This window comes from Scomber scombrus, chromosome 16 (genome assembly GCF_963691925.1).
Source record: "Scomber scombrus chromosome 16, fScoSco1.1, whole genome shotgun sequence".
Classification (NCBI taxonomy): Eukaryota; Metazoa; Chordata; class Actinopteri; order Scombriformes; family Scombridae; genus Scomber; species Scomber scombrus.
In genome coordinates this window covers 21,866,306-21,886,074 of record NC_084985.1, presented here as the reverse complement: position 1 = coordinate 21,886,074, position 19,769 = coordinate 21,866,306, and the positions used below count along the sequence as shown (strand labels likewise).

The 19,769-nt window shown below is 39.9% G+C and overlaps 3 protein-coding genes across 3 annotated transcripts; 1 reads left to right on the top strand and 2 right to left on the bottom strand.

Annotated features, from left to right (window-relative positions):
• Positions 1 to 2,352: 2,352 nt before the first annotated feature.
• Positions 2,353 to 4,490, bottom strand: mrpl36 (mitochondrial ribosomal protein L36). Its single transcript, XM_062436250.1, has 2 exons — positions 4,342 to 4,490; positions 2,353 to 2,836 (listed from the first exon to the last, which is right to left on the bottom strand). The coding sequence occupies exon 2, from the start codon at positions 2,823 to 2,825 to the stop codon at positions 2,457 to 2,459; it is 369 nt and encodes a 122-aa protein (XP_062292234.1). The 5' UTR covers positions 2,826 to 2,836; positions 4,342 to 4,490; the 3' UTR covers positions 2,353 to 2,456.
• A 231-nt stretch (positions 4,491 to 4,721) lies between these two features.
• Positions 4,722 to 7,153, top strand: ndufs6 (NADH:ubiquinone oxidoreductase subunit S6). The gene is made up of 4 exons (XM_062436040.1): positions 4,722 to 4,886; positions 5,196 to 5,249; positions 6,014 to 6,136; positions 7,014 to 7,153. The coding sequence occupies exons 1-4, from the start codon at positions 4,743 to 4,745 to the stop codon at positions 7,080 to 7,082; spliced, it is 390 nt and encodes a 129-aa protein (XP_062292024.1). The 5' UTR covers positions 4,722 to 4,742; the 3' UTR covers positions 7,083 to 7,153.
• A 6,257-nt stretch (positions 7,154 to 13,410) lies between these two features.
• On the bottom strand, positions 13,411 to 16,174 carry irx4b (iroquois homeobox 4b). Its single transcript, XM_062435457.1, has 6 exons — positions 16,130 to 16,174; positions 15,490 to 15,678; positions 15,059 to 15,171; positions 14,450 to 14,606; positions 14,083 to 14,236; positions 13,411 to 13,988 (listed from the first exon to the last, which is right to left on the bottom strand). Exons 1-6 carry the CDS (start codon positions 16,172 to 16,174, stop codon positions 13,411 to 13,413), a joined length of 1,236 nt encoding a protein of 411 aa, XP_062291441.1.
• Positions 16,175 to 19,769: the final 3,595 nt, after the last annotated feature.

The window sequence follows — 19,769 nt, the reverse complement described above, 5'->3', positions numbered from 1 at the left end:
ACACATGCCCAATCAAGAGCATCCTGTGTGGTAGCGTCAACACCTGGATGGGCAGCAGCACCAAGCAAGACTACTTGGCCCTTAGGAGAGTTGTCCACTTGGCTGAGCGGACCATCAGAACCACCCTCTCTAACCTGCAGGACATTCAGGAGATGCAGATCAAAGGCCAAGAAAATTGTCAGGGAGCTCAGTCACCCCAGTAACAGTCTTGTCTGTCTGCTCCCATCAGGAAGGCGTTATCGCTGCCTGGAGACCAATACAGAGAGGCTGAGGAGGAGCTCCGTCCCTGATGCCACCAAATCTACTATTGCATAGCCTGGTAGTGCTATTATTGTGAAATTTGTACTAATACAAATTAGTGTAATTATATTCCTCACTTATTAATGAAAAAAAAATCATTAGTACCCCATTTACAAAATATTTACATTTTACAGGTTGTAGTAAAAGAGGGTCTATAAGGCTAAATCTATCACAGGTGAACTTACCTAAATATATTTAAAATATAAGTGTAAAATGATCATTGCTTAATAAGAAACATGTTCTGGGCGTCTGACATCTTGACTTGTCAAACAGGTGATTGATAGTCAACTGAGATGTTGCAACTCTGTTTGTCTACACCACTCTGGGCACATACCTTGACTTCCGGTTGAAGGATTCAAAATAAAATCCACATTCCGATGAAAAGTGTTTTTTTCTCCACGTGCGTGCGCTACCAATATATAGCTGCACGCGCGGTGTAATGAAAATGCAAAAGACATTGTATGAAAAGGTATGATTATGTTTACACATCTACAGATTGCTCATTGGAGCACTTCTATTCTATTCTGAGGTATATTTTACTCTTACATAAGGTGCTCTATATGGAAACCTGGTTTCCTGACAAAAGAAAGAGCTCAGTCCCAACATAAACATGTTTATTATCTGTGAAAATACTCATTTAAATCTTGCATTTGGGTGTTTCACTTTGGCTACAGGAATAGTAAATTAATGAGTCTATTAATAATTAGCTGCATTTTACAACTTGAGAATACATCCTATCTTTTTTTTTTTTTAAATTGACATTTGTGAAGCTTGGGTGGGGTCAACTTATCTAAGAGACAATCACACACACACACACACACACACACACACACACACATACACACACACACAGACACACACACACATAGTAAGAGTTCTGAAGCCCTCAATGGAATGTATGTTTGAGATGTTTAGGGTGATTGGCCTGCAGTATCACACAGTATTTGAAGTCAAGTTTCCTCTTTTTTTGATCCGCCCATCAAATTTTACCCCCTTTTATTTTCCAGATGACAGAAACTCCTCATTATGTGATTCTGAAAGCTACAGATGGTAGATCTACACTGTATCCGGAGGCCGACTTGTTCATCAACTGCATACTAAAATGTATATGCTACCATTGTTATTGTAGGGTTCAGTGAACGTCTGTTATTCAAGATGTCCTCCACATCTTACAGTATTTTACTAACACATGAGTTTATTCATGACTATGCTTTCCTGAAATGCCAGAGGCAACAAACCACATCTGTGCTATCTGACAGTAAAACAAACATTTGAATGAAATAATGTAGTACAAAAAGTCAGGTTTCGCTGTCCGTTGTTCTTTTTTAAGTAAATATTACTCCTCAGGAAACCTATTCAAGCAGGTTAGGTCTGTGTTTGTTGCCAAACACCTTTTACGTAAACCAGCCAGGTTTCCATGGCTGCACAGTTTGCATGTTACAGTATGTCAATACTGTTGAGTAAATTGAACTTTCTCTGTCTTTCAGTAAAAATATAAAAGGCGACCATATATTTTAAGATGCACAGGAAAGACCACTTTCATTACAAGATTCTGAATAGTGAATGAGTGACTGTTAAAAAGACCCAGATAAGATTGATATGTAGAAACCAGAGGATAAAAGAGACAACATCTAATGGTTACCTGTAGTTAGAGCACAAGGCCCTCAAAAGGACCCATACAGGTTGACTCCTGTATTTTGTATCAAAGACTTAAGCTCCCCCATGTGGCGGAATGATGGAATAACATGTGATAAAATCAATAAAATGTAAGGCTGAAGTTATAAATTGTTATCCTGTAGACAGCACTAATAAATGCTCTAATCACTTTAGGTAATCAAAGCTCTAATCTCATTGAGATTACTTTGGTTATAATTGGATAGTGACAGTGTATTGGATTACTGTGTATGGTACTATTTAATTCTTGTGCTACATATATTTCCTAAAGTTATCTTAAGGTTAAAAATAAGAGGATTCATCATTTCTTCACTATTTTTGAGCACACACAATTTTGATGCATCTTTGCTGAGAGAAACAGAAGTAGTAAGAGCTATGATGGATGTCAACAAAACCATTTATTGTTGTAGTACAGTTCAGGTAAATAGAAATCTCCATAATCACAAAACATTTTTCTTCATACTCCTTTAACATGAGACATTTCAGGCCTGCTTCTGCTTGTGTCTTGGATTTGTCTTGCAGTACACAAACATGCTTCCCCTTCGTCGGACAAAGAAACAGTCTTTGCAGCGCCTTCTCAGGGCAGACCTGGTTTTCATTCCTGCAGAGGGCTGGATCGAGGGAAGGTGCTCACACTGTCCCAACAGAGATGATCCACACTGAGCAGAGGAGCAAATAGAGGGAATCTGGATTGAGCTGACCCTGGCCGACGTCAGCAGCAGTGTGCGGGGAGCTGTGGTGAGGGTGTGCAGACATCTGTAAGCAGTAGCTGCAGGTGAAGAGAAGGTCTGAGTTAACCGGCTGATCTGGGCCAGGGAGGTACCCATGTGCTTCAACAGGTGGGACGCCATGATGTCAAAGCCTGAAGAGATGGACAGAAACAGATCATTCACAAGAAGTACATGTTTCAATATCATCATGAAACTTAAATGTTGCATTTCTATACTTTTCTAGGTAGCATGAAACATAGTTTCTAAACATATTTGTCATGGCTAAGATATATTAACCTTGAATGCATTAACCTGCTTAACCATTCTATTATACTTTTTTTCCCCCTGCCAGGGGCAAATACATAATCGACCCAAAATCAAGACATGACATTTAAAGATTACTCTGCTTTAATAACAGTCTCATATGTGTCTCATGTTTTCTTCCCAGAAAAAGGTAATTTAACTCATTTTCTCCTCTCCTTGAATCGAATCCATTGAATTAATTTGAATTAACTATTGCATGAACACAAAACTGCCTAAATATTGCCTCATTATCAACATGCATACTCATAGTTACCATACATTGACATTCCGTAGTATCAGTTAGGGTTGGGCGGTATTACGGTATCCCTGGGTATTTAGAAATCGCGAGGGTATGATATTCAACACTATTCAAAAATAAAGACTCCGAGTAAAGCTTGAGTTTACGAGGAGAACCTAAAGGCATCATGTAATCCACCCTCTGGCCACATTGTGGGTTGCAATAGTTAGGTGGCGCTGTCCCGTGTTTTCACTCATTGACCACACAGGTTAAGAGTGCAGAAGAAGTAAATCAAACTTCTTACCTGAGCTAAAAACTTTAGCCAAAATATGAGTTCGTCGTGTCTTGTTTTGTTTGGGATGAATTAACCTCGCTAGACTTTCCCTTTATTTGAGCTAATATTCATCTAGTGGTCTTCAGTAACTTTGTTCCTGACATTTATTCAACTGTTTCTCCACTGTAGTACCAGATGAACAGGTAAGACACTGTTACGAGTTTTCTCTACTAAGTTTTCTCTTCTTCCTCCATCTAAGCGTTCATAACGTATTTTCTGTGCAGCTGTCGGTTTGGGTGGTTGACTGAGATATTCTTACAGGTTGGGCAGTGTGGACTGATTTACATAAGGGGTTGGGTGGGTGCAGATATTTAAAAATATTTGCGCATCATTTCTAAACAATACTGTATCATACACGCTACACTGACTCCTATCACCAGCAGCTCAGCTTTTACGTTTATTTTCTTAATAAACGCAAATACCGTATACCGTAATATATCAGGAAGGTATGGGGGAAAATAGATACCGCACAACCTAACTTACTATGAATACTGCTCATAAATACTTTAAATGAGCAAAATGAGCACCGGAAAACTGTACCCCTAAATTATAGAACCATATTGAGCAACCTTTTCCAAAAAAAGTGGTATGCTTTAAAGCCAGTGCAATATAACATGTAAACAGCACGGCCCGGTGACACTGCATCACGGCTGTGCAACATGCAGAGGAGACGAGCATGTCAGAGTTGACCTGCTAGCTTCATTACCAAACATGAACACAGCCCTAACCTAAGTCCCCAGTGAAACACGGTATTGACACAAACTCAAACAATGTGAACAAACCTTTCAGAGATTCCTTGAAGACTCAAAACAGGGGTTCCGACCCCTGAATGTCGCGTTTTATTCACCACAACGCGACCGTGATGCTACCTCTTGCTAGCGAGGATACGACAGCTATAAATTGACAGGAAAAGTGTTGCCCTGAATTTTGCCTGCAAGTCATTTTTCTCTCCCTGTGATTTCTTTCAAATCCTGCTTCACTCACCATTATTAAATCCTGACTCCAACATGGCTGAATTTTGAGCATAACTAAGTTATAACTTAAACCCAAACACATAAATTTGAGTGAAAACCTTGTTGGAGTTGGTACACTGCCGTTGAACGTTGAACCTGACAGGCAAAACTCAGGGTACTGATATAAATGTATCAGGCAAGCTCGGAAGTCCAGACAGGCTGGTGCAAACATGGCGGCCGTAGCGGGCAGAGTTCTGTCCTTCAGTAAAAATGTTAAGGTGCTTGTTTCACCTTTGAGGTTATCTGCTGTACCTGCTCGTCGCTACAGTTTAGATGTGTCCAGCACCGGAGAGGTCATCACTCACACTGGCCAGGTACGTTTAAAGCCTTTCTTTTATCTTTTCTATGCGTGTTATTGGGTGGCCTAGCGTTAGCTAATCCATAGCCTTGTGTTTGTGTCGCTAGTAGATGCACCTGTAAATCCATTATCGGACAACCCCTTAAATTACATTCCTTTATACATTATACTGTACAGTTTGTGTGTGTAAGAAGTGTGTCTGCTTCTTGTCACAGCTTTAAAACACAACCATAAATGCATCTTTATAGCATTAGCAAACAGGTGAATGTTATAGTCACGGTTTACCTTCTCCAGTTTGTAACTTATACGTGTTTTCTGTATTCAGGTGTATGATGAAAAGGATCCCAGGAGAGCCAGATTCGTTGGCAGACAGAAAGAGGTAAGTAACATTACATTAAAACATATTCTCAAGAATTTAAAAACTAGGCTGGGAGTGTGCATCACCAGTGTTGAGAGCCATTCACCAATGCTGATGACCTCGAATTTGCACACTTCTGTACTGTATCAGACAAATGTTGAAATCTCGTCAAACACCAACATTTTGTTCTAAAATCCATGTTTTCTTCTCTTCACCATGTTCTTCAACTATTATGTATTAAACACAAATGTGACCTTTAAAACAAGTTCACATGCTCACTACTTAACCCATTTTAAATCTGTATCTTTGCCCAAACATTGAAGCAGTGGTACACTTAAGTGATAGCCTAAGTGATCAAAACATCATTTAAGCACAACATGACAGTAGTATTTGAAAAAATAACCTGTGTTGGCTACCTTTCTGAATTGTATTAACTAATGTTGAAATCTTGTTAGATATCACAAGCTTGATCGAATATCGTGTATTTTTCTCATTTCACCATGAAACATTACAACAAACATTACATTAAAAACAAGTGTATTTGTATGCTGAAAACCTTCCTTAAGCACTGCTTAATCAAAATGAATATTATGCCAAATGAATGAATCACTGGTACACATGAGAGATAGCCTATAACCAACAAAACATCATGAATGCACAACCTGACAGTCTCATTGTAGTGTTTGTAAAAAGCCTTATCTGCTTCCGGTATAAACCTACTTACATAGAACTTTACCAAATTTTACTAAGGAGATAATTACAGAAATCAAATTATTTGTGTGCAGGTGAATAAGAACTTTGCCATCAAGTTGGTGGCAGAGGAGCCAGTGAGTGACATCGGGGCCAGAGTGGTGTCCTGTGATGGAGGTGGAGGAGCCCTGGGTCACCCCAAAGTCTATATCAACCTGGTAAGAGTCTGCGGATATAAAAGTTCTCAAATAATTACAAGTGTCCTGTTTTTGTCAAAATGTCAAATTTGATCAGTGCAAATAGTGCTTTATTATGGTCAGTGATGTTTACTAGCAGACAAAACGTTTGTTATTGTGAATCAGATTAGTTTGCATGTTCCCAGGTTTATGTGGATTTAATTGTGTTGTTCAGATCACAACAGAACCATTCTGTCAGATAGAGACATAAAAATACAGGAGAACCCCTCAGTCCAAGCAGTATTAATATCAGTGACATCTGGAATTAGAAAATGCTGTTACTCTAATAGGAAACTGTCATTTACACAACCTTTAAGAAAATGAGCAGCTACATAGGGTGAAAATAACCATGATACTTAGTGGCATTTGGCAGAACAGAACTCTGAGCCCTCTATATCTAGGTAGGGAGCAGACCTTCCATGTAGGCTGCATGTTGCACTGTCATGTTTCTGCTGTAGCCCAGTGGACCAACCAAACACTGAATCTAGAAAGGGACTTTTGTATATTTTTCACAAGGTTTACGGCCAGCATAGGTTTTCGTACACACATGGAAGGGGAAGGGTGGGGTAATTCAGCTGGTTGTACTCTGCAACCTATAAAATCCACTCAATTCTACACACTGTTTCTTTAAATGCATGAAAATGTATCTTTTACCTATTTTCTGGATTCATGAACTCAAACTTTCATAGCAAAATTAGGGTAAGAATGTTCCCGCTGATATCAATTGTAGTTGTATCAGTTGAGATAAAGTGTTGATGAATTATGGTTTATTATCTGTGTAATGCATTTATTTTATTCATGCAAAGGTCACAAATCATGTAGATACTAACTCCTATTTTTTCTCTCTCTCTTTTTCCAGGATAAAGATACAAAAGTGGGCACATGTGGCTACTGTGGATTGCAATTCAAGCAGAAGCATCACCACTGAAACAATTGCTCTTTCTTTGCTTCTCTGTATAAATTGCCATATTGGTTAATAAATTATCTCTGTCTCTCTGAGGGTGCATTTGTTTTGTTGAAGCCTGTTGGAATAAACATTGCAACAATTAGACTTATAACGTTGTCCTGAGCTTAAATATGCATTTTCCATCATCAGTTGAGATATGTGAAAAATGTTTTTGAGGGTTATTTTTGTTAAGGATGTGTGATTTGTAGAGATTCATGTCCCATTTAATATAACTACTACTAGTGTACTATTTAGATGCAGTTCCACAATCTGACCAGCAGATGTCAGCAGTGTCCTGCAGATGTGTTTGGTCTGAGAGCACAAAGATAAGGCAATGTACTTTGGTAAAGCAGTGAAAGCCAAGTTTCAGACTTTATTTCCCATTAAACAGACCAAAGCTATCTGTTTTTATGACACCAGAAGGTCTGTTCATGGTAAAACTTTAAATTGGTTTGAACCACAGTAAGACAGTTGATTAATCTTACAGTGCACCTGTGTCATCTGTTCTTCTGTTGTCTGCATGACTCTGATTTATTTCTTGGCTGCATGAATAACTGATTGCTCAAGACAGCAGTGCTTTGAACTTGCTTTCATCAATAAGTAGGCAAGATATGGCTCGTCTCTGCTGTTTACTGTAAGGAGCACTGAGAGAACCTTTAGCATTCCTTGTGCATCGGCCCCCCCACAATCTGCGCTGCAGAGTCTCGCTCTGCCAAGCCTGGAAGACATCAGGAGGGAGCCAGCCTGATAAGACACAGCAGCGCGGAACAATACATGTTTGAAGAAGATCATATATATATTTCATCAGGCTTATTCTCCATAGACCTCTGCATGCCAAATTGGCCTGCGCTTGGCTCAGGCTCCAGACAGCACTAGCCTGTTCTGTCCCCAGTGATGCAGCCAGTGGAACTGCATTTTCCACACCATAGAGCTCAGTTTGGGTATGAGTAGTCAGGCTGATATAATTGGCCCTGGTGACTTCTGGAAGTGAGGCTTACGCTGTAGTTAACCTCATCTATAGTCAGACCACTTTGGATGATTGAAGGGGGAGAGAGGTGCATTGTTAAAATGAGGCAGGGAAGCCGGGTCAGTGTCAGAGAGCTGACTGGTTGGTCTTGCGGTCGGTGGTTCAGAAGTGGTGGTTGGTTGAGTTGTAGGCATTGCCAGGGGCAAAATCTTCAGATGAAACTGAGCATATGAATCGTGCTGCATTAAACAGCGCTATGTTTTGTGCCGGATTCAACTGCACTATTTAATTATTCACCGTTCTTAAATGCATCAGCCGGCATAATAGAATATTCTTTAACATCATATATGTCAAGTAACTCCAGTTTATGAAGGCAGACCGAACCAATTTGAAGACGATCTCATTCATGGGTTCAACCTTGAACTGTCAAATCACCAGATGAGTCCATGGCTACATCCAGTTATCCACTTCCTTTCTGCATAATATTAGATAATAATTGCAAATACAACTCTTAAGCATAATGCAACCTGTGCTATTAGGTCAGACCATTCAGACAAAGATAAGCTCAAATGAGGCCGTATTCATATTGAAAATCTCTCCGATAGATAATGGAGTTAAATGCCATTGAATTCCTTAACACAGCGCCCCTCCACAACAATCAGTCAGTCTACACAAAACATCCTCCTTGTTGCTGTAATTGCCCCATTAAAATATTTCTCCTTGAAGATGTGTCATATTACAAACCCTCAGGCTCATTATGAAGCTCCCTGCAGCCAATTATCTGAACCTCCATGTCTGGAAGCCAGTGGGACCAGAGGGGGCTTTAGGCAGATCTGGGAGCAGCCCGTCGTCCTCAAATCTATACTTACTGTACTTGGAGGCAAAACAGAAAACTGACCTTTGGTCATTGTCTCGAGGCGACTCCACTCAGCTCCACTTTAGAGTCAGGTGACAGAGCTTCTGACCTTTACCATGGAAATAATGACTTGTTCTTGTGCCAGAGGGTTCAGAGGGTTACCACAGGGAGCGAGACACCTCTGGCGACATGTGACAGTTTTTGGAGGAGAGAGTTTGCACTCAGCACTTTGATAGCCCCGGAAAACCAAAGTGTGTGTGACAAGACGCGAGAGACTTAGAACTGTGTGTATAAGTATACCAGTATGTGTGTGTGTTTGGGTATGCGACAGAGACACAGACAGTGTTGAAAGGAAATAGGTGTCAGACGGAAGGGGCAGAGAGGAGTAATTTGAAGTTGTCAATACTTTCCTGTGTGGGCATTCCAACTGAAACAAGTAGACACGACTCAGAAAAAGGGGTCACAGTGCACAGAATAAGAGAATAGGAATGAGTCAAAATGTAAATCTAATTCAAAGAAAAACCTTCATCATTCTGGGTGGGAAAAAAGTTCTTTGCCTTTCACCTCTATATCAATTCTCTCACAAGACTCAAAGGGGCAAATAACTGCTGGTGGTGTGAGCCAGACAAATAAACAGCGGGTCTAACATTCCCCCGACCTGTACAGCAAGTCACTGTGGCTTAATCACATTATATGGCCCAGGGAACAGGCCTTCGTGTCAGACTGGCTGTTGAGTGGCTCGCCTGTGTGTCTAGAACAGACAGAGGTGAGGTGAGACGAGTAAGAGAGAGAAAAGGGGGGAGGAGGGGTATGCAGCATGAGGAATGAGAGAGGGATGTGGGTTAGGGAAGGAAAAGATTGAGGAGAGAGAGGGGAAGGGATGGCTGGGAGTCGTAAGGGGAGAAAAGTGTGAGAGGTCAGCAGAGAAACTTAGAAGGTGTGAAAGGTGGAAGTGAGAGAGACGATGGAGGGTAAATCTAACATGGAATTTTTGATAGCCAAAAATTTGGTCTATGTGTAGTTTTGACTGTATTTTGTACTGCAATTAAAAGTATGGCTTAATACAGCTATACTTTCTGTAAGTGGAAAACAATATTATTTGTGGATGGATAGTGTCTCTTACTCAAAAGTAAGGGATTGAACCCTTTATACTAACAATGGGCCACCTGATTATGTGAAATATGTTGCTCATATTGATGGTACTACAAACTCTGTAGTTCCTCTCAGCTCAATGGAACATTTAAGCATCTTTCAGCTCATATAGCTATATTGGTCTTTGATTGAGTCCCACAGCTCTCATAGGGTTGTTTTGGCTGCAGAAGGCTTGCCTGAATTGTTCAGTTGTGCGTAATTCAATACATGAATCAAAAATACACATCAGAAGTACTTCCTGTGAACGTGTCGAAAATATTGCATACAAATCCAAACTATTGCTCAGTACGAATGATTGCTAATGTTGCTCTGTGTCTTAGTTGTCTGTCGGTCTGCTTGCAAACAAGTTTGCCCATGTCAACTTAAAAGGTGTTGTGCCAGTGTGTCGAGCTTTTTTCTGCTTCCATCACTTCACTTTTGCAGGTTTAAAGTCCCAGCTAAGCCTGATCTCACTTTAAAATGTGACTCTAAGCAAATAATTTCATCGATCATTGATTAAGTCAAAATTTTGATGGATTGAAATAGTTGCAAGATTTGATAATACATGTTTTCAAGTTTTAGGGATTCTCTTCAGTAGCTGCAGATCCAAGGCTGTTCTGTGTTCTTCATGCCATTTAGTGCCTGTATTCATGCACATATTGAGAATATTACATCCTCTTGCTTTTATGCATTTCACTCCTTTTTTTCAATGACCCGCTTGGGAAGCCTTTTTTCACTGATTTCTATGGATTGAGGAATTCTCTTAAAATAAATGTTATTTAGAAAAACTAGAAAGACACAGATTGATGAAAATTAAGAAAATTCTTCATTAAAAACTTAATGAAATGATCTGACTCCAATATCAAAGAACACTGTCGATGCTAATGTGTATATATGTACTTGTGCATATTCCCTCATGCTTTAGGCTCAAGAGACGTCATGTCACAAACAGCTGAAGGTGAGAACAAGTATAACCTTATATCTCTTAACCCCACTCAGCACTGGGTCAACCTCTTATCGGACTGCCATTCAGTATCCTTTACGAGTTCTGCATTTTCTCCTTTTGAAGTCAAATTCAACTCAAGATTTTCTAAAAAGGAAGCAGTTGTATTATTTGTAAAGGGCAAAAAAAAAAGTGGGCAAAAATATAAAAGATATATTTGCAGCCTACCACAATGAGATCCTGTGTGACAGCAAGTGGAAGAAAGAAAACTTTACAAAAATAAGAAGTCAGATGTCATTATTTATCATCTCAAAACTTACTTATTCATGAGGCAGAAAGAGAATGAAATTCTCGGTTGAATTCATCCTGAATTATTTAATCTGAAATGGTTAATTCCATACAAAGCCTGGGCAGATCCCTCCTCTGTTCTGATAAATACTTTATCACTGTTCCTAAATCGAAAACAGGAGGAGAAAGACGGTGAAGAAGGAAAAAAAACTTCTCACTTCTTCTTGTTGTCCTTTGTTTTAGAAAGTGTTGCTTTGTAATGGTGCGAGTGCCAAATTTGTCAACATTTCTTTAATAATTGAAGCCGATGAAAATGTATTTTTTATAAACCATTTAAGGCTAATGATGCAAGCATTATTTCTCTATTTCTGTTAGGTTTCTTATTATTATTGGTTGTATTTCAAACTCACCGAAGTGGATGAAGATATGTCAATGAGCCTAGAATGACACTCACTTAAAATTACTTAAGAAGTTTTATGAAGCATTTTGCAAGTGGCGGAATTTCTTGCAGTCCCAGGTTGACAAAGTCAAGAGCCGCCTAATGAAAAGGGACGCATCACTGATTGCAGCTATATCTGGAGCCGGGGTGGAAGTGGCATCGATTTAACAATTTAGCAGCACCCTCCTCTGTGTGTTTCCATTAGTCACGGCTGAATACCATCCACTTCCCCCCTTTCACTCCCTCAAAACACACACACACACACGCACACGCATATAAACACTCGCATACACATTCAAGACTGCATAGGTATATTCCACTATTCCTGAACTGGATTTACATCATCTACACTGATATCACGAGAGGTTTCAGCACAATGGACAGCTAATATAAGGGCACACTCAGAGAACTTTGCCATGCTACGGAATACACCTTTTATTTCTGTGACTCAGTGCGTGTGCAGGCTATAGTGCAAGTGTACAATATTGTATATTTTTCATGTGTGAGAACCGTACAACCTTACTGCAGGGAAGTGTGTGGTGACAGTTTGTAGACATTTGACCATTAATGGGGCCCAAGAGAGTTAGGGCCTATCAAAATGCAAAAGTAGGATCATACATTGTCAATTGACTGTTTGCTAAACCCCTACCCCGAACAATTGTCCGATCCTCGCTTCCATAACTAGACATGGCATGCCTTTCAAGCTTTAGACTTCCCCACATGTTGATGAAGCGATGCACATGGGACAGCAGTAAAAAACGATGTTGACATTTGAAGACTTCAGAGATTGTATCAAAGTCGTTCCAAAACCAAATACCCAAGAGAAACATTTAAGGAATAGATTAAATGGTGCGTTAACCAATTCCAATTTGAGCTATAATCGTTAAAATGTCCAGCTAACTAGTTTACTCCTGACAGAAGCTGATAATGCTTCCAAACCCAAGGAGCATAAATAACATACATGAATTTTTAGGGTTTTAATGTTACATTACAAAACGCCCTGTTCATGAAAAGCACATCCACTGTGTGGAAGCTGGTCCAGGATGCTATCAGAGTTTGGTTTAATGTTAGCAGCTCTGTCCTGCCCTTCATTGGGTTCGGAGAAATTTACACTCCAGTAATCCCAGCCAACATACAAAGATAGCAATACATTTTCCACACATGTCCTCCTCCTAAAAGCCTGCACATCTTTTATAACTGGTGGGGATGCTGACTTATGCTGCGTGGGACATGAGGCTTTAGTCTCAGTCTTTTATCACAATAATATGCATATAGTCATTAAGTGCATAGTTAAGACCCCTTTTAGAGGATTCTCATTCAAAATGAGTCAGCTAGAAATATTAAAAAGTAAATTGGTATGTTTTAAATCAATTAATTAACATTAATTTGCAGGCTAACTAAAACTAATAAAATCTGCTACAAATAGTTGTCGATACAGATGGCAAAATCAACTGTTGTTTGCTAGAAATGAGAAACCTGTTTTTATGTACCTGACTGAAATGAAAGACCCATTGTTTAAAAAATTACTAAAAATACAGACTGATAAATTTCCCACCTTAGCAACAGTAACCAAAGGAGGGCGGAGCTTAGTGAACAGTCAATTATCAAGTCACAACAACAAAATATATACTTTATGTTTTAAGTCCAGCAGTCTATGAAAAACACCACTTATGGTGCCTGGTTGCACTACAAAGATGTCGTAGACCTAACAAAGGATTGTCCTGGTGTTCTGCTTTCTATCATGGCTTCATTTAAGCCTTTCCACAATGTAGCTGGTTTGGGCTGTTGAAAAGGGGGGCCATGGAAAACTCCGTCCACCCATTCTCTGAGAGTGGTGACTGGTGAATCCTGTTCCGTGTCTACCTTGGTTAGCGCCATGTTTGATGGATACCCAGGAGATGAGGACCTTGTCGACGACAACATACAGGGAGGGTATTCTAGCTGCAAGCTGGGATCCAAAGACACAGCAGTGTGAGCGATTGACCAGATTTTTGGCTTGGTGTCAGAGTTTCGGACATCTGGATTAGGATAAAAGGCGCTGTTTTGGTCTTGGACCGATGTGAGTTTGGGGCAGTCAGGAGTCAATCTCTCTGTACCATGCAGTGAGTCTGGGTTGTGTATGAGATGCCCATGTGGGATGTTTGTGCTTGGGTTTGCGTCATTGTCCTCTGGTAGAAACTGTGGCTTTGGTTCACAGTCAGAAGCATCAGACTCCAGTAGGTCGAAGTCTTCAAGATCACTCTGCAGGTCTGCACAAGGTTGATCTGAGGAATGATGCAGAAAACTCTGAGTATGCTAATGAAACTTTCTACAAATAGCTGATTTAGGCCAAGCACATAGGGATTGGGTCCCGCTTACCAGGAAGCTCTTTGTCATTTTTAAGTGGCTTCTCTGCCTCATCACTGTCGTCATCACAGCCTCGGTCGTCAGAGCTTTTACAAGCTCGCGGTGACCACGTCACCTTGTTCTCCTTCTTCAGCCTCCTGCGGGCATTCGCAAACCACGTTGACACCTGAGGGAGAGAAGGAATGGAAGTCAGAAAGGAAAATAAAACCATAGGTATAGGAAAAGGAAAGAAGTTATACAGTAATTAAGGGAGAAAGAAACAAAATAGGACAAAGGGAAAAAAAATATTAAGGTGCAGATATAGGACATATACCCATTATCGGACAACTAAACTTATAAAAAGTGCCCTTAAATCTTCAATATTTCACTTAAGACCTACTTGTGTAAGGGTCATCCTGGTGATGATAGCAAGCATTATCTTCTCTCCTTTAGTTGGGTAGGGGTTCTTCTGGTGCTCCTGCAGCCAGGCTTTCAAGGTACCCGTCGTCTCACGGGTGGCATTTTTACGACGCGATGCTCCATCAGAGGAGGAATACCTGAAAAAAATAGTGACATTCATTATTACGTTACTATTTCTCTAGAAATAATAAGAAGACATTTGCTATAAATACATTCGTAATTTTATAGAAATAAGAGGAACTTTTGACTTTTGAAATCCTGAAAACCTTTTAATGATGCTTTAGGAGACAACACATACCACATAGGCTACAATAAAACCACACTGCATAACCTGTACCAGTCCCAGAAACTAAGTCCCACTAAGGATATTATTGTGTATAGTGTGTATGTATTGATGCCAAGACATTGACGATCATCATTATGGTCACTGTGAACTTGTAAGAGAAACACTATAACATTTTCATCAGAGTCAGCAGTCCTAAGGGGAGAATGTCTGATAATATGATATTACAGTTTTGATTTTAGAAAATAATGTTTGATTTAAAGGCAATAGAAGCAGTTATTAGCCAAACCACAGACTTTGACTTACCCATATCTGTCATAAGGATATTGTCCAAATGTGTAATCATAAGGATAGTAGGCAGGAGTCTGAGATGTCCCCACATGCACAGAGGCAGCTCTGTCTTTGGGTTCAAGTGGTCCCTGCAAATATTGGAAAATATGTAACATTAGTGTACATTCTGTCTAATCAAACTATAAAATACTTCAAAGTATTTTCATAAGCGTGTACTCTGTACTCAAGAGTGGTTTTTAGCCAGAAAGTGACTTTATTTGTTGTGAAGTGTTTTTCCTCTATCTCAGGTAATGATTTATGATCCTGGAAAAATTCTTTAAAAAATAAAACATTTTCTTCCTTTCATCCCTCATACGTCATTAATGACATCTGCGCAATTGCGCATTTTTAAATGAATTCAAAAGAATAAGAATAAGAATAAACTATAAATGATAGGTGAAACTCACTCTGGAATAGAGAGCGGTGGCATCACTGGTGCAGGTGTTGTAGTAACCTTGGCTCTTTGGATAAGGGCCGCTGTAGACACCGATGCCGGTGCCAGTGGTGAGCTGGTGGCCCGGGGAGCGAAGCACCGGGTGGGACGCAGTCGTTCCTGGCTCCAGACAACCGGACAGGGGGCTGGAGCCCATCAGAAACTTTGAGATAAGAGGAGAATTGTCAGATTAACTTAATTTGTCAGACAGGATCTTCACTGAGAAAGATTTTTTTTCAAAAAAAATTCTTCCAAACTAAAACTTAAAAAAAAAAAATCAACAAACTTTTAGTTTACACTACAAAAACCTTTTTACATTTTGCTGTTTTACATCTACAATGTTAACGTTATGTTATTGAAATTATAACACGACATGTTATAATTTCAGTTAATTCTTGAAAAAAACAATTAAAACGTGTACAGGAAAGAACTGCAACTATGCTAGAGGTCATATCTTGTAAAGAAAAAAAAGAGTCGAAAGGCGTGTGAATGGCTATTCTGTGAGTTGTCTATGAACCATTCCTCGTATTTAGATCAGGTTATCAATCCCATTAATGTCAGATATAACTCAACAAGTTAAACGACAAAAAACATGCTTATAATATGTATCATACCTGCGGTGTAGTGGAGTAGGAGTATCCCAACTGAGAGTAAGCCATGGCTCAAATGAGATCAAATAGGCAAAAGCAGGAGCGCAGACATCCAACAGCATCCGTGCCAAAGGTAGACTTTTCCCTCTGGCACTAGTTCAGAGCTAGTTTACCAGCCAAACTTTCTAGTTAGTAAAATTTGGATATTATCTACCACCGTATCCAATTAGAGGCACGCATACATTTACGCACCACTTTCATTTTACGCACCGCGATGAACCGAGTTTAAAAGTAACTTCCCGGCTTTCCCCTTGCAGTTTCTCTTCATTCGCTTAGATACTGAAGCCTTAACAGTGTTCCTGCTATCGTACAATCCAAAGCAGAGAGTGTGTGATCAAACCATGCATCTCTCCGTGATGCGCTCTTTGGTTTTAAGGCGCGCCTCTCTGACGTCAGCCCGGACCCTGCGCGCTTTAGCCCGGTGTTCACATCAAGAAGAAGAAACTCACCTAATTAATTCCCTCCCAGTTTTCTTTTAGCCCTTATCCAGGAGAACAGCTCGACGCAAGTGCAACCCCCCCCCCCCCCCCCCCCCCCCCCCCCTCCGAACAGTCCCCAGGCGTAATGAGAATGTGATCAATTCTCCTTTCCAAACACACACACACACACACACACACACACACACACAGCTATGGCCAGAGGGGGGGATCAGGAACGTGATGCGTTGACACCACATTGACACAAGATGATTGATGACTACAACCTGATATTAGCATAATCGTTTTGCCCTGTAGTTTAGATAACTTGTCACCACAGAGAAATCTCCCTGTCATCCACATATTCATGAGTGGGGAAATTTCGGGTCTCCTCCAAGCAAATTAATCAAAGGATAAACACTTTCTGCATTCCCTTGAGTAAGCACCTTTACCAACTGAATGGCTTGTCATGTTTTTAATAATAAAGTCTTAAGCCGTCCTGGTGAAGTGGAAACATTTGATTCGTTTCCTCTCAATCCACCTCCAGTGTTTTTATAGGTAGGAGAGGAGGAAAGACTATAGGGCAAGTGTAAAAGGGATGGAGAAAATGTAAGAGGGGAATGTGGTGGGGGGAAAAAATCGTTAGATAAATTGGTGCAAAAGGGAAAAGAAGTTAAGAATTTAAAGGAAGGAAAGGGGTAGAATGACAGAAAGACAGAGGGAAAATGATTTAGGAACTGTACACAAATTATTTGGGGATCAGATAAAGGGGAAAGTTTTGTTTGTTTTGTTTTTTTTGTCAAAAAAACAACAAGAAGATCAAATTGTTAAAGAGAATGTTTGACTTTTGTTGCTCTTTGGATGCTGTCTGAAAGAAATGGGCCCAGCCATGTAACGCAAGCATCAAGTAATATGACTGCATACATTTTGGGCATTAGCATCATCAGATTTAATGAATATACTTTTTTAATTAAGTTGTATTTAGGTTTTGGGGAAAATATTGCGTTGCTCAACTCCATCAGTAGCCACAGAGCTCATTCTGTACCCATAAATATACTATTTTGTGGTATTGACAAGGAAGGTATTGTTTTTATTTTGTAAGTCAAGAGGAAGGTCCAAAGGAAATATTGATAATGTTTTGAGAGGGTCCTGCTTTTTTATAAATTCAAACATACAGTAAATCTGTTCTGCCCCACTCCCCACCCCGATAATTTTTGTACCATCCCTTATATTGGAGGAAATGGAGGGGAGAATCAAAATGGGAAAACCATGAGAAGTTATGCAGAGGAAGAAGAAGTAAAGAGAGTTGGATACCAACCTTTACATGTAAGGGAATCAACATGAAGAAATGGAAGTGCTGAGGAGGGAAAACCTAAAGAGGCAAACTTAGGGAGCAGAAGAAATTGTTAATAGTCAGGGGATCTGAAATGGAGCAAGGGGATGTGGAGGGGTAAAAGGACAAAATATTCCCAGTGCACCCAGAGTAAGGCTGGAACAACAGAGCTGCATCACCAGAAAGCATCTCCGGGCCCACCGGGGAGAAGGCATCTGTGTACCGCCGCTTGATTGACATTCCATTTGTCCCGTGAAAGGTGCTCATATACTGAACACAGACTAACTGTCTCTCCCTCATCTGTGCTCAAAGCTTGGAAATGAAGTTATCTTCCTGTGCCGACGTTGCGCGTCTTCACACAAAACATATGTCACTCAAAGAAAATAGCAATTTGTTTAGCCTGTGACAATGAACATGACTGTGTTTAATCTTGGTTTCTTATAATTTATGGGGGGGGGAGTTGTGAGGTATAGATGAACAGACTATAGAGTCATGGTTTTAACTTCCAAGCTTTTATTACCTTCTTCTTGTACACAAAGAATGAATACAAAGCATACATTGCACAAAGAGGTGCATAGATTATGTTATTTCCCTCTTTTTGAATATTCAATGGACTACTTATATATTAATATATATTGTGTTTATAAATTTATGGCATTCCTCCATATATATATTTCTTAAGGCTCTGCGTTCGTTAGACCGTGATTATATCTTTCTGATCTTACTCCCCTCACATCAATCATTCATTCAAGATGCTCCACAGGAAAAAAAAAAGAAAAGAAAGGAAACACATTCTTATTTTCTCCTCCCTGCATCCTGCTCTAGCTATTATGCAGTAGGTGGGGCATGGGGGTTAATGATAGAAACATGTTAATGTGAGAGGAGGTGGAAGGCAAGGCACTGCGGAGAGTGTGCGAAAGAGAGGGCCAAACAACTCCAATCACAAGTTCCTTCAATCACAGTGCAACACATTTGAATATTTTCTGCCGTAAAGTATGAAATCTATGCAATTTTAATCGCTGTTTAACATGTAGATGCTTTTTGAGCCTTCATCTCGGTTTTAGCTATTTCACCTTAAAAACAGATCTAAGTGGATTGTGCCGATGGGCCCAAATTGAAGTGAGAATGTTTTTACCAACCTGAGTGAAAACATGGTTTCATTGTCTATTGAGTTTGGACGAGACAGTTGTACTGGAGAGGAAATAATCGTTCTTTGTATAGCCTCCAGGTCAGAAAAACAAAACAATAGTCTGACAACTACGAAATATAAGAAAAGTGGTATTTGATGATATTTATGTCTCAAAACTTGAAGGAATAGTTTGAAATTCTTGCCAAGAGTTATATGAGAAGATTGATACCATTCTTAAATTTGTACCGTAAACTAAAACCAGCTGCTTTAGTTTCTAGAGGGGAGAAATAGCCAGCATGGTTCTGTCTGGGCAAAATAAGGCCATCCAAAAATCTACGAGTACAAATTACAATTTGTGGTTTTGTACATGGTTATGTGCCAGAGTATTTCTTAGCTCAGGATGAAGCCCTCCTCATTTGTTGTTGCCCTTCAGAACAGTGATCACCCACGTTGAAGGCCAACCTTTTGTTGACCCATCAATCTACCCCAACCTTGTCCCTTGGTAGTCCTTGTTTCTCCACAATGTCACACAGGTTCCTCCTTTGCTCCCAAAAGAAGAGAGTCATAATTATGCCCACTAGAGGGCTTTGTCACTTGTCACTTGAATGTAAACATGACATTTTTGGGGATTTACAGAAACCACTAATTTTTTGTTGAATTACCAATCTACCCCAACTTCATTCCTCGGTAGACCTTGTGTCTCCATAAAGTCACAAAGGTTCCTCC